At 32.9% G+C, this 15,325-nt stretch overlaps 1 protein-coding gene across 1 annotated transcript; it reads left to right on the forward strand.

The window, feature by feature from the left end:
- Window positions 1-14,175: 14,175 nt before the first annotated feature.
- Window positions 14,176-15,091, forward strand: LOC110867513 (metallothionein-like protein type 2). The gene is made up of 3 exons (XM_022116492.2): window positions 14,176-14,331; window positions 14,452-14,517; window positions 14,758-15,091. Exons 1-3 carry the CDS (start codon window positions 14,261-14,263, stop codon window positions 14,840-14,842), a joined length of 222 nt encoding a protein of 73 aa, XP_021972184.1. The 5' UTR covers window positions 14,176-14,260; the 3' UTR covers window positions 14,843-15,091.
- Window positions 15,092-15,325: the final 234 nt, after the last annotated feature.

Consider the following 15,325-nt stretch of genomic DNA (forward strand, 5'->3'; position numbering starts at 1 on the left):
TGATGATGAATTTCCATCACTGAAGTTTGAAGAGGTAAAACAGAAAATTGGTAAAGTTGAAATCTCGAGTCAGTTTTATTCTGAGAAAATGAGTTTGATGTCGAGAAAACATTCAATGGGAATGTTAAGAAAATTTTTGGGAAAATGCTTAAAGGGAAAGTAAAAGGGGTTAAAGATTTTTACGCGACTAAAAAGGCAACATTTAACCCAACAAAACAAGAACTGAAAGAGCTAACAACACCCAAGGTTGGTCAGACTTGGGTGGAAATTCTTTTCCCTTGAACATCTGACTTTGCCGGAGATCCCAAGTTTGTAATCGTGGATCAGGAATCGGCATCATTCTTGTAAAATATCCTTTAACCTAGTTTGACAAATTGTTGAAATTTTACAGATTCAAGGACTACGCCGGAGCTTCCAGGTTGGTTAGTGAGAAGCAGGAATCGGCATTTTGTTCTTACAATTGGTAAATGATCTAGTGTAGATGTTCTATTCCTACACTGGAAATTGGTGATGGTATTTGTACAATTGGTACAGAGGGTGCATACTGGCATATGGTAATTCAGGGACATTAATTTGATGAACAATATGATGAACCATACCCCTAATTTTCAAGCTGTCCTACAATTGGTAAAAACAAACTTATTTTCCGGAAAAATCATTTTGATTAAAACAAACTTAAGTGTTTTGAAATCTAAATGAGAAAATAGTTTGTTGAAAGGGGGAGTTCTGATTGTTTATGCCTAGTGGATGACGATTCGATGCGATTCGATATCAGTTGTCAACTTTCTGTGTAGTTTTATTTTACAATTGGGTCAAGTGTCTAGTTGTGTTTTCAGTTTTTTCTTTAACGTGTTTGCATTTTAGGGGGAGTAGAAAATTTCAGAAAATCCAAAAACATTAGAAAATTTGAAAAAGCCAAAAACATTATAAAATAAAAAATCGAGTTTCGTTGTGAAAAAGAGGAAATGATAGTACATCAGTAGACTGTCACAACATGCTAAAGAATTGGAATGTAAAAATGTGATAAACAATCTCACTGCGGATGTGTCAGTAGGTTTTTGCACATTTAGTAAATTGTGACGAGATATAAACCTAAAAATTCAAACTTGCTTATTCTGTGGGTAACAACTTCTTGGATATATAGGTAACCCCTGAAATCTTGTTTGAAAGGTCCCTTATTATGAGATACTAGGCCTTTATGCTCAGTGATATCTGGGGTATTATCCCGGGACTTCTGTTGTATTGAAATACTGACCTAGTCCTCGGATAATGCTTTCCGCAAATGCTTTGAAATATAAGCTCGCCCTCAGCAAATTGATGAAACAATAAAATTGATAGTCATTGCTGTTGTAACAAAAGATCCTCTAAAGGGGACACACTAAAAGTCGAAGCCGTCATCTCTTTGCGTATACGGAAGTATCGACCTGAGCTCTCACGGCCCTCGCAATTTAACCCCTTTACAAATATCATCTGTGGTATACTCACCTGTAAGACTGAATATTGGGATCTGGATACGGGAGTATATTCAAGTAGTGGGACACACAAATAGGTTTAAGTCATTAAGACATTAATATCGTATCTCGAAGCATTTGAACTTTGTGTGAAAATTTAAGTGGATCAATATACTAACAATATAGGTGAATTGTTTAGAACTTAAAATGTAATCAAGCTTAACGGTGCTGATGACTCGTCTCATAAACTGATATGATCCTCTTACACAAACTCACAAAAATATTGTCTGTAAATATTTCTTTACAGCATTTTATTTCTCCTTTTCAAAATCCAAAAAGATTTTCGGTGTGTTTTAGCATTAATTTTTAAAAATTTAAAAAGATTTTCGACAACTGATATTGAAAAGCTGATTTTCAAAATTCCGAGTGCTAAACATGATGATCAAAATTTGAGGGGGAGTGTGTACTTTGAAACTAAAAATTCAAAATCTAATCTTTCAATTGGTTCATCAAAAATTTTTGTTTGATCTGAGGGAGAGTCAGTATTGGTGCATATCTCTATAGTTGAATCATGAGAAACTTACTGTGAGGTAGAGTTTATGCAAGTTAATATGAGCTGGGTTATCAATCCTGAGCAGAACTAGAGCCGAGTTTCGATCTTGGAACAATCTTCTAAAGAGCCAGGTCATTCGAGTCTGAGAAGCTTTTGAGAGCCAGTTTCAGATACCCGAGGACTCTGTGGATAGAGCATGTGCCAAGTTTCGATTCTATGAACAAAGTTTGAGCCAGGATAACGATCATATACTTGTGAAAGACAGACAACGATCCTGAAGCAGATAATACTGAAGAACTAGAGGACTGCCAGCATATCGCAAGGGGGAGTCTGAAGACAATGTGAAAGAGAAGAGAGAGTGAAGCCCAGAGACTGATCAAGGCTGAAGTCTGTCAAGACTCGACACGTGCGACTCGTCAACATCTGAGGGGGAGTCTGTTAGTGCATGCATCTGTCAACTTCGTCTTGTATCGAGTCTTAGATTACATTGAATAGAGCAGGGCACGTTTTACGAGAAAATAGGAATGTTTAGGGTGATAGAATGCTAATTTCGCTCCTAGGTGTTATATGTCTGATTTCGCCCGAAACAGTTTCGAGCGAAATCACAAAGATCTGATTTCGCTCCTACTGTCATGTGATGCTTATGAGCGAAATCAGAAGCACTATAAATAGTGCACTTTAGAGCGAAATCAGTAACAGAGCCTTGTATTCCATACCGAAGTGATGCCGGTGTGAGGTTTGAATCTAATCAACGTCAGATCAATATATCAGTGATTTAAGTGAAGATTTAGCTGTTTCTACCTCTGTTTCTTGTTTTCCGCACCTGAAACAGAGTAAAACTCCTCTGAACGACTCATTCGGGTCAGTCGCACGATCCTACATGAAAGCAGTCAGACATTAGAACTGAGGCCTAGGTGTAGGTCCAACGTCAAGAATACATTAAAACCCAAGAAGTATATACAAGGGTTAACATATAGACTTTACGGAAGCTAAAATACGCACTAAAAAGCACCCGAAATGCACTTTAAGTGCAAAATTCTGCATTTATTAATAAATTCAGCATTGCAACATACTAGTAGGATGCAAAAATATGGCAGAATAATCCTGTATGCTTTCCTAGCTGCCGAGAATTAATTGTGTTGCAAAAATATATATAAAAGACACTTTACGGACTAGTCAAACACTTTAACGAAACGGTATCAAACCGAACAACCGGACATTACCCGGGACACTAAATTTTTGCCAAACACATTGTTTATTTATTTCTTGGCTAGTCGTGATCCCCGAACACCCTAACACCCACTAAATGTCAAATAAATATCATGTGCAAGCTTATACCTTGAAATCTAACTATCCATTACAATCTAGTTGCAAAATCTTTACCTTAACCCCCCCCCCCCAAACCGAATTCGGTCCATATGGACCCACAAAATCATCCACCATGTTCCATATCTTGTGCAAGATTACATCTTATTATTTTAGTAGATTGTTTACTTGTTGGAGTTGCCATAATATATGATCATATCTATAAGAAGCATGGCCAAGATCACAACCATCATTCACAATCTTACACCCTCACTTCACTCACTCTCTCTCTCTCTTTCGGCTCACCCCAAACCGCCACCATCACCACCATTCCACCACCACAAACTTCCATTTTCAAGTCTCATTCAAGTGTAGAAGAAGGGTTATAGGAGCTTGCATCTTGTGGAGCTTCAAAGGAGCTTTGTTCTTGCTTGTTCTTCATCTTTTTCTCATCATCTTCATCATTAGATCCTACCCTAGCCTTGTGCTAGTAGTAAGTTACTTGTACACCCTTGTTCATCTTGTTTTTGTGATCAAAAGTTGTAGTATGTTAGTATGTTCAAAATCACTAAAGAAACAAGAACACTAAAAGATGAACATGAAACTTTACATGAAATCTTACATTAAAAGTTTACTTGAAGATGAAAAATGCTACTAGTTTGATGTTGTAATGGGTATATTGTTGGTTTATTATTAATTTTTGGTTATGTGATGTTAATCACCATACAATCTTGTTAAATAATATTAGGAGACATGATTTAACAAGAAAAAGAAAATGGTTATGTGATACACAAAATAACCACTTTCTAGTTAGACATGAACTTGATGAAAATAATTTTTCACAAAATAAAATTTTACTAGTAAGTTGCTGAGTTTGTAAATCCGAGAGTTACAAGGGATTTTTGTAAGCAACTAAGTTAGAAAAGCAGTTTTTGGAAAATCCTGACTATTACAAACACTTACGCTATTTTTAGAAATGAAACAAGTATGAGAATGTTTTATTTACAAGAAGAGTTCAAAGGGGATAATTTTTGTGAAAATTATTTACAAGTTGTAAACACTAAAGTATTTTATGAGAATGATTTTTAAAGAACTAAATACGCTTCGGAAGGTAACTAAGTCCACTAAGGGCTTTACCAAGTTACTACGCGTTTTCGGGATACATCAAGTTCATAATTAGTGTGTAACGTATATATCTTTGCTCTTGGTGATGTAAAAATTGTGTAAAACTAATTGTTGGTGTTGATGATGATTTTAAAAGAAAATAAACACATGTTTTGAAAACATGGGAAACCTCCATTTTTAGGGGAAACCCTGTCAAAATTTCTATAGAATTTTGACACTTAGAAAAATATAAGTTTTTGAGAAACTTGTTGTCTAAAAATGTGCCTGAAAACATTTACCAAGGTTTCCCTAATTTTTGTAAACTTCAAGTAAGGAAATGATGATTTCTTCAAGAATAAAATTGATAATAAGTATGTATATTTTTTTAGAAAGATATATATATTTATTGATCACAACATTTGTGCTAAGTGTATGTAGTATGTGTTATATGTAATAGTGTATTAGGACTTGAAAATACACTAAATACTCGTAAGAAGTGAAAATACAAAAATACACATACAGTATACAAGATACATAATTCGAGTGCGAAGTGCAAAATACAAGATACTTATATTAATTTTTGAGAAAATAATATAAGTAAGATACATAGTTAAAAATATAAAATATTTTTAACACAACAATACAAATACAAAAGATAGTGACTTGTGCTTGTACGATACAAGTCTAGTGACTGACGATAATAAAACACGTTTAAGTATCGACACCTTATAAGCAAATCCGGTGAAGTTTACGACGCAAGGAACGCAAAGTTGTGAGTTCATGCTCCCCCTTTTCTTTTAACTGTTTTCAGTTTTATAACTTCGGTGGTGAAATACATGTTACAAATATTTCAATGTTTACAAAATGGTATGATGTGTTAAAAAACAAGAAGCAATCTTGGTGAAAACTAGTACCAAGAAATGATGCGAGAAATGATACATGATACGAGAAATCGTGTCACGAATAGGGTACTATAAGCACCATTAATCAACAATATACCTAGACCGTAGAACAAAAGGTTAGATCTAACGTGTGTCGGGCAGCTTCACTCTTGGTGAGAACGAGTACCAAGCAGTGCTTTTGTGTCTCAGAATATGCCAACTAGAAAATGCCTAAGGTTTGGTTGCTTCCTATGTCGTGTTACATGTTAATGGCCTTGCAACCCATTAACAACCCTAATACACACAAGATTACTTGTGTTGTACAAGATACAGATATACATGACTTACATGAGATCCAGAATTACTTGATTTTTATGAAATACATACCATGTTTTTCATACAAAGTATACAAACGTTTAATACAAGAACTGCATGAATTCACACCAACATTATGTTGACGTTTTTCCAAAACTCACATGTATTTCAGGTAACTAAAAGTGGATGTGCGCGTGGCTTTACTCATGCTTGTGGATGTCGCTTATGTTTATCTTTAAATAAAGTTGTAAACTTTATAAGACAATGTTTTAAATTATCTTGCGATGTAAACGCTAACTTATGTTTTCAAATTATGAAATGTTTGGTTTTTGAAGTTATTTTTACGAGCATGTAGTATGTTTACCTTTCGTATGCAATGAGAACCTTTCATGATCACACCTCGTGCTTCCGCCGCAGAAAGGGGTGTGACAGGAAGAATCAAGTGGGAAGAGTAATTTTGTCCACAAGAGGAAAAAGAATATGCACATGCAAGTCACATGCTATCCCCCCCCCCCTAATTTTTTAAAACATCCGTAACTTTTTTATACGTCGTTTGTTTTTAAAAAAATCGAGCCTCTTTTTATCTTTAATACAAGTACCATATTCTTATACTTTTAAAAAAAATCGAAAAACCCAGTTGTGTATTAAACAATGGATATGACGTAAAACACAATGTAAAGTGGACAAAAAACACAATCGATGACAATAGGTAAAAGACACATTAGACAACAGACTAAAACACAATGGACATAACGTATAACACATTAGACATAACATATAACACAATGAGTATCAAACTAAAAATTGCAATGGAAAGTAAACTAAAAACACAATTGATGATAGCAGATGAAAGAAACAATTGCTGACGGCAGATAAAAGACACAATGGACAATAGATTAAAAATACAATGAACAACAGATTAAAACACAATGGATAGCAGATTAAACACAGTGACCTGAACTTATAACACAATGTATAGAAAACTCAGATATAATAACATCTTCATTATGTCATACAATGAGTTATAGGTTCTTATAAGAAACGCAATGGATAGAATCCAAATTAACATTGTGTTATAAGTTTTGATAATAATACAGTGTATAGAAACCCTGGTAAAAACTTAATGACCAAAACCCAGCTGAAAGACACAATGAGCAGAACATTTAACACAATAAAAAATATCCAGTTAAAATGATTTTTTTTTATATGACAATATCATACTCATATTAAAGATAAAAAAACGCTTGTTATTATGATGAAATTTTATTTTAAAAAGAATGTCGTATAAAAATTTAAGGACGTTTTAAATTGATGGGGAATTGTCATGTGTCTTGCATGTGGACAAAGAAAGTTCATAAATATAGGATCATTTTTATGCCATTCCATTATATTCTTTTCCCTAAAACTAATCTCAACCCTCCAAATCCATGATCAATGGACTATAATACTTCTTACTTATTTTACCCTTTGTATTTGATCCTAATCCTGTATATTACATAATACTTATCTACGCAATGTTTTTTTATGAGAGATGTTGATTTATTCAGAATTTATTATATGTTCGTTTGTGTTCATTTTTTGTCACAAAACGCTTGTTGGTGTTCGTGAACATTCATTTGTGTTCGATTGTTTTCATAAATGTTTATTTGTGTTCATGCAGGTTCGTTTGTGTTATTTACTTAAAGTTAAAAACGAACTCGTTCACTTCCTGAATGAACGTACACGAACAAAAAATCTCGTTCAATAAGTGTTTATTAACAGTTCTGAACACATGTCCTTCTTTATGTTTGTTAAGTTCTTTTGCAGCCCTAATCTAAAGTTATATGTTGTTTAAACTTCATTTTTTAAGCTATATCAAAAATCAAAAAACTTGGAAGTTCAAAATAATAATAGGTCGTCGGATTTTTTAAGCTATAGCAAAAGATCAAAAAACTTGGAAGTTTAATATAATAATTGGTCGTCGGATATATAATTAAAATAAGATTTTGGCTGCTTTCTTAAATATTTATAACATATTTCTTTTTGTTGTTTTAAACGATCGTCTTACATCAATATGGTCCCACAAACATCCTAAGAATTAAGATAACATTGAAAAATAAATTTCGAGGGAATTTCAAATTGGAAACTTGTCCCTTGCCTCGATGAATTTTATGTTCCTTACGGTTCAAGAGAATTAAGATAACACTGAAAATAAATTTCGAGGGAATTTCAAATTGGAGACATGCTCCTTGCCTCGATGAATTTTATGTTCGTTAAAGCATTCACATGGCTTCTATTAAATTTATATGAGGCTTGAGGGTATTCGTTATATTATAAAAAGTGGTCGTGAGTGAAAAAAAGAAAATGTTACTACTCATCTTTATATTTGAGAGAACATTGTTTATCTTCTATAATTTTTTAATATATTTTGAAAGTGGTTGTGAGTGTACGAAAGAGAAAATGTGATAACAAAGTTATAAAAAAAATATTTTTTAATTGAAATAAGAGGGAAAATATAGTTGTTTCTACTGTAATTTTAGGGTAGATTTGATTGAATGGATGTGAATGCTCTTAGACCATGCATAGTAGGCAATATTCACCCTTGGGCGTTTTGCGTCATGTAGCAGCCCAGTCAGCAATGGGACATTATTGAGCGTTTTTTAAAATGGGTGTAGTGGGGATGTGGGGATTGTGGGGCATTATGTTTGTAATAAAATAAAATAAAAAAAAACATTTAAAAAATCCTATTGGCCAAATAATGTAAGCTTACATGTGATTGGACAAGATTTCCCCACCTGGCGTGATTTATAAAACGCCCAAACAAAAAAAAAGCCAATCACGTCCATGGGTAGTGGCAATGGGGCGATATTGGGCATCATTAAGCCCCAAAAACGCCCAAATTTGCAACCACTACGGGTGGTCTTACAATCTATTTTCTACTCCATCTTTATAATCACACTAGAAGACACTATTTTTTTCTTCTTTTCAATTAAATAATACATTTTTATACTTTTATTTTTATTACCTTTTTTTCTTTCGTACACTCATAATCACTTTCAAAAATATTAAAAAATAATGACCCTTTAAATTTACTGATGAACAGTAACATTTTTTCTCTCCTCCACTAACAACCACTTTAAAAATATAAAGGATGCACTTACATAAATATGAAGGTTCGATCGCCGGTGGTGGTGAGGGTGGGACATTTGTGCGCAATGATGGTGAAAAACCCACCAAGTAGGGTTTGATCCTGAGCGTCACCCGGTTTTCATCCGGCTGTTACTCCAACGAGGCAACTCGTGTGGAGGCAGAACGGTTTTCGGACGAAAGCCTTCGACCCAAGTCTGATAACCTCAGTGTTGGCCCTGCTATCTGGGCACAAACTTGGCGAGGGTCCGCAACGTGCGGATATGAAAATGGTCACCATTAGAAGTTCACCTTTAAAAAAAAAATTTAAAAAGCAGTTAATAATATTTATCAAGTTAGTTTCACAAAGAAATTATATAAAAAAAAACGCTGATAAATAGGGTTCGAGTAATTGAGTTCACTATGAAGTGTTCATTTCCATGAGTTAAGTAACCCAGGTCTCATAATTAATAATTGTGTAGATTAAAGAGTTAGACTAAAAAATGTGTGACTTAACCAATAAAAATGAAGTTAAAACTATGTGTTCGGGCCACATAAATTTCATGTATATAAAATGCAAATATAATAATGGGGGTTTAGATTAATAAAAATTATATATTTATAAAAAAATCAAAACAAATACTTAAAAAACTTTAATCAATATTCATTCATGGGCTTTAAATTAATATATATAAAATAATAATAAAAGTAATTTAATAAGCATTTTGATTTTGAGATATCAAGCTGATTAGACTCACGAATATAAGGAATTATATTGTTTATTATAATACTAGCTTACAACCCCGTGTATTACACGGGTTGAATGACGAAAGTATAAATTATAAACTTGTATATAACCCTTATTAATTAAATGACTTATTTAGATAAATTAGTAAAACAAAATAACAGTTATATTTTCGTTACTTGTACATGTGATTTGATACTTTATTAGTAATTATTGTTTATATCCAAATAATATATTTTATCTTAACAAATATATATGGTTAGGGTAAATTGAAAACTTCTACAAGTTGTGAGAACTTAGAGAACTCAACCTCACAAAAGGTTTTTTGAATTTTTTACAGAGGGTGTAAATGAGCGGTTAGAGACTCAAGGTGTTAAACATTGTGATTTTGGATTCAAGTGGTTAAAACCACTAAAACATAGGGACTCAAAAAGTAATTTACTATTAACTAAATTTGAAATTATACATTTGATCTCTAACTATATTAAATAATATTATATTTATTATATTATTTGATACATTTATATTTGTTATAAATAATTATTAATTAAATTTGAATTTAGATGTTTATCTCTAACTATATTAATTAATATTATATTATATTTTGTGTATAAAATTAATATGTAATACTATTATTAAAAGGGAGAAGACACCAGGGAGTGACACGTATACAAAAAGATTTTCATTTTATTAGTATAGGAAGATGATGACATAATATAATAATATTATAATGTAATGTGATCTAAAGGAGCGTAATATAAATATCTTTTTAACACTATATTATATCATCTCGGATAACTACAAATAAGCAATTAATAATAATATATTTATCTATCTAAATCTAAATAATAATAAAATACTCTAATGATATTTTCTCCTTTAATTTATTAAATATTAATTAATAATATTATTAATATATTCAATATCTAATAAATTATTAATATCTTTTGAATTAATATAAATATATCTAATATCTAATAAAAATTCGGATATGTGTTACTTGAACATTAAAGTTATAAGAACAAGTAATTAGGTATTATCTTATATTTTTATTATTTAATGATATTATCGTAAAATACAAAAAAAAATAAAAAAACAGATTTATTAAGTATAAAAATGTAACCGAAATTTAATTTTCATACTATTAATTTATAAATTTTTTGTGCTTCGTAGTGTTGTACCCTATGCTTAAGGTTTTAAAATAATTATTTTTTCACTTCTAACCCAAAACTTCTCATCTTTTACAATTTAACCTCTTTGATTTTTTTTTTTTTTTTACTTTTAATCTAAACCTTCTCATTTTTTTTTGCAATTTAACCCAAATACTTTTTTACTTTCAACGTTGGTCTCCCATATTTTCATCTTTCGCAAGTTTTTTGTTTTACGTTTCGTTCTAAATTTTGTGAGTTAACAAGTCGCAATGTGCGAGTGGGGTTCAACGGTTTTTCGTCTATTTTTTTCTCATTTGACATGTCCGCCGCAAGGTGTGTATTTATTCTCGTTTGACATGTTCGTCGCAACTCTAGATCGGCTTAGTTATGTTTTCTATGTTTTATGTTTCTGACTAATTTCTTTGAATTTACACACCATAACGGGTGTGTGTGGTTTAACGATTTTACGTTTGTTTTTCGTTCGGTTTTATTTTTTCCTTTTTTATTATTTTGTTTTTACGAGCTCTTTCAGTGTTGGTAGTCGCTAACAATGGTATGATATTGATGCTACTTAGCATGGTTTTACACCCCCGCCGCAACGCGGGGGTGTTAATACTAGTTAACTATAATAAAATTATCAAACTTTGTGAGAAGTGTTTTTCAGTTTTTGGTTTTCCTTTTTAACTTTTTGACTTTTTTATATTTTTAACCCTCAACTTTTAGTATTGACACTTATAACCCTTAACTTTTTAAAAACTTGTAATCGAGTTTTACGTGTTTATGTTTATGTACATGTTGGTAATAATCTAAATTGATTTACGTTTCGACATAAATTTTTCCCGGAAACGAGTTGGGTCATATATAATATGTTATTATACTTATTTTATCTACGTTTTAACGTAATTTTTTTTCTTCTAGAAATGAGTCCGGTCAAATATAATACGTTTTTGTACTTATTTTTATGTATGTTTTCAATTGATCTACGTTTTTAAGTAAATTTTGTTCGGAAACGACTCGGTTCAAATAAAATACGTTTTGATTAGACGGTCTAAATTCGAGTCACTTTACGTTTCGACACCGCCGCAATGCGCCGTACCATTCTTTAATTAACTTAAATAATAATCTATTCTTATGTGCTTATTTTTATGCACATGTCGGTATAATTTCAAGTTGGTTTACATTTAGACGTAAATTTTCATTAAAGTTGTATTTAAGATAGCGTTTATGGTTCCTTTTACAAGTAATTTAAAATCAGCCCGTACCGCTATCAAATATAAATTTATTTTTATGTTTTTTTGTGGATGTAAAACATGTGTAGATATGCTTTTGAGCATATTTCCTTGGATTGCTATACTACACCACATTAGATATCGACCGAAATTCCGCAGCGTAGCACGGGTAATCTTACTAGTTTAGAAACATGAAGAAAAAAAATAAATATTATGTTATGTATACTTATAACTATATATCAAAATAATGAAATAAAGACATAAAAAAAATAACTAAACAAATGAAAAATAACTAATTACTTTTCTTAAACGACAGCTCACGCACTCATCTACATTACTCGTAATTCTACTCCAATCCACAACACGACTTAAACTCGTGACCCCTAAGGAAGCGGACAACATTTAACACACCAATATACCGTTGGGCTAAATAGTCTTTGGTAAGTAATAGATAGTAGTCTTTCTTATACGTTTTGTTCTAGCTTTTTGTTAATTTTGGTTGATATAATTACTCCACTACTGTTAAAATAATAATAATAATAATAATAATAATAATAATAATAATAATAATAATAATACCAAATAGATAGTAAAATGAGTTTAAGTTTCGAGTTTATAGTTGTTTATGAAACTATTCTTATGAGCGAGGTAGAATATAGGATATAGACCTTGAAATAAGAGAAACTCGACCAAGTTAGCTAGTAAAATCTCTACTTAACTCCTTTGCATCGTTAAAAAGTTTCTAGTTTCGTGATCAAGTATGATAGAGTGTGGACCTAGCTCACTTAGGAAATGCACATGCCTTTTAGAAGTGAGGTTTTAGGTTTAAATAAGGGAAAATATTGGTGTAATAAAATGTTGCGATAAAAAAAGGGTATGATAGAGTGGTTCGTTTATTTTGAGAAAGTTGATAACATACATGAAATTCAACCAAGAGTTAATAGCCAAAATGGTCCCTGAGGTTTGCTCACTTTTGCCACTTTAGTCCAAAATCCAAATTTTTTAAATCTGGGTCCCTAAGGTTTGCATTTTGTTGCCATTTTAGTCCAAATTTCAAAAACCCCCTTTTTTGACTGTTACAACCAGCCTATTTTGTCCTTTTGTGCAGGGGTATTTTGGTCCTTTTGTCATTTTTTTTACTGTTGCAACCCAGATCAAGAACCCCACACAAATCATAAACAACTGAATCATCATCATCTTCACAATTATTCATACATCTGTCTTCTCTCTAAAACCACACATCTGTCTTCTCTCTAAAACCACCACCGGTTCCCACCGAAACCCTAGTCGTCGTCGCCGAAAATCGCGGCTAGGGTTTTCTACACACCATCTCCTCCGGTGGACCACCACCACCACCACCTTCGGCGACTTCGTTTCTAGCCACGGAATCTGCACCACTTGAAACCTCCTAAAACCCTAATCAATCAAAGACGTATATGAGACCCTCCGCCACCACCCCCTTCTCCGCTCAAGAACAACTCAGCCTTTTGCCCCCTTCTCCGCCCAGGAACCCTTACGGCTGCCGCCCCTTCCCCGCTCAAGAATAACTCCGACCGCCCACCCTTTCTCCACCCCAAGAAAGCTCCGACCCCCGCTCATCTTCGCCTATTGAAGATTGTGGTATGATCTGCAATTTGTATATTGTTTTGTGTTTTTTGTTTGAGGTTAAGGGTTTTTGGATATGGGTTTTCAGATTTGGGTGGTGATGGTGAACGGTGGAGGATGGTGGTGATGGTGAACCGTGAACGGTGGTGATGGTGGTGAATGGTGAACGGTGGAGGATGGTGGTGATGGTGAACAGTGAATAGTGAACGGTGGTGGTGGTGAAAATGACAGAAATGGTGGTGGTTGATGGAACGGTGGTGGTGGTGAAAATGACAGAAATGGTGATGGTTGATGGAACGGTGGTGGTGGTGAACAATGGCGATGGCAAAAATTGGTGATTGTGAAATCTGTATTCTTTGAGAGAGATATCTGGGTTCTTGATCTGGGTAAGTTATGATAACTCATAAAAAGGACCAAAATACTCCTGCAAAAAGGACAAAATAAGCTGGTTGTAACAGTCAAAAAAGGGGGTTTTTGAAATTTGGACTAAAATGGCAACAAAATACAAACCTCAGGGACCCAGATTTAAAAATTTTAGATTTTGGATTAAAGTGGCAAAAGTGAGCAAATTTCAGAGACCATTTTGGCTATTAACTCTTCAACCAATAACTCAAGAAGTGATGGTGATTGGGGAACCGTGTGGAATATAACAATTAGTTATGAACATACGCATGTGATATCAAAACCATACACGTGTATGGTGATGATATATTTATTGCTCTATAAATAACACCCAATTATCATACAAGAAAATCACCAAGCTTTTAACAACAATCTTTCTAGTACCCAAACCAATCTCAAAACCTTCGAATCAACATGTCTTGCTCAAGTGGAAAGTGCAACTGCGGCTCAAGCTGCTCATGCGGCAGCAGCTGCAACTGCAACTCGTAATTTCAATTCTTTTTTTTATTCTTGGTTCTTTATATATAAATATTTAATTCGTTACTTATTTTTATATTTTTAGTAATTTTTAACCTCCTAACCATTTTTGTGATTTGTCACGACAGCTGCAACGTCGAGATGTCGACCACCACCACCACTATCATTGTTGACGGTGTTGCACCCAGGATGACGTACGTACTTCTATTGTTTTAAATACATATATATCATGTGTCATGGGACGGAACTAAGGGAGGGTCAGGACTCAATAGCGTCTCTATTTTTTTTCTTGTAAAATCTAAATAAACAAGTTCATTGAACTTTCTAACGACCCTTTGACTAAAAAATTTTGGTTCCGTCTTTATCTCTGATATATAAATTAATAAACCCTATTATGGGGTCATAAAATGATTTTAAGTTTATAAAAACTGCAGTTTTGCTGAGGAAACCGAGGCTGCCGAGAGCGGAAACGCGTGCAAGTGCGGAAGTAGCTGCAAGTGCGATCCTTGCAACTGCTGAAGATGAAATCAAGCCTGCATGACCCAAACAAGAACGGATGTTTTGTTTTCATGTAATAAATAAAGAAACCTTTGCGTGTGTTATTTGGATTTCTATTGCGGTTTCCTTGTATTGTGTAACAGTCAAACGTTATTTAAATCAACTTGTTTGGGTATTTATTAAAAGTTTGGAATTGGATGTTATGTATGTGTGAAAGAATGACTGAAGAAGTTGTATGATATGCCTAAAAAACTATATTATTTTTCTTAATGTATTTTTGTTTTTGTTAAAAAAAATTCTCAATGTATTTTATTTTTGTTAAAAATTTTATTCTAGAAATCTTAAAGCCATACTAGTTGAAGAAACTACGCATTTAATTTTGTTGGCCCAAATAGATTAAACACACACAAATAAACGAGAACAAGAACAACCGAGTTTGTGATAAACTCTCCACCACGACTCTTTTCTTTATTATAAACTCACAATAAAACTTGTCTCGATACA

The sequence above is a fragment of the Helianthus annuus genome, chromosome 1 (genome assembly GCF_002127325.2).
Source record: "Helianthus annuus cultivar XRQ/B chromosome 1, HanXRQr2.0-SUNRISE, whole genome shotgun sequence".
NCBI classification, from domain to species: Eukaryota; Viridiplantae; Streptophyta; class Magnoliopsida; order Asterales; family Asteraceae; genus Helianthus; species Helianthus annuus.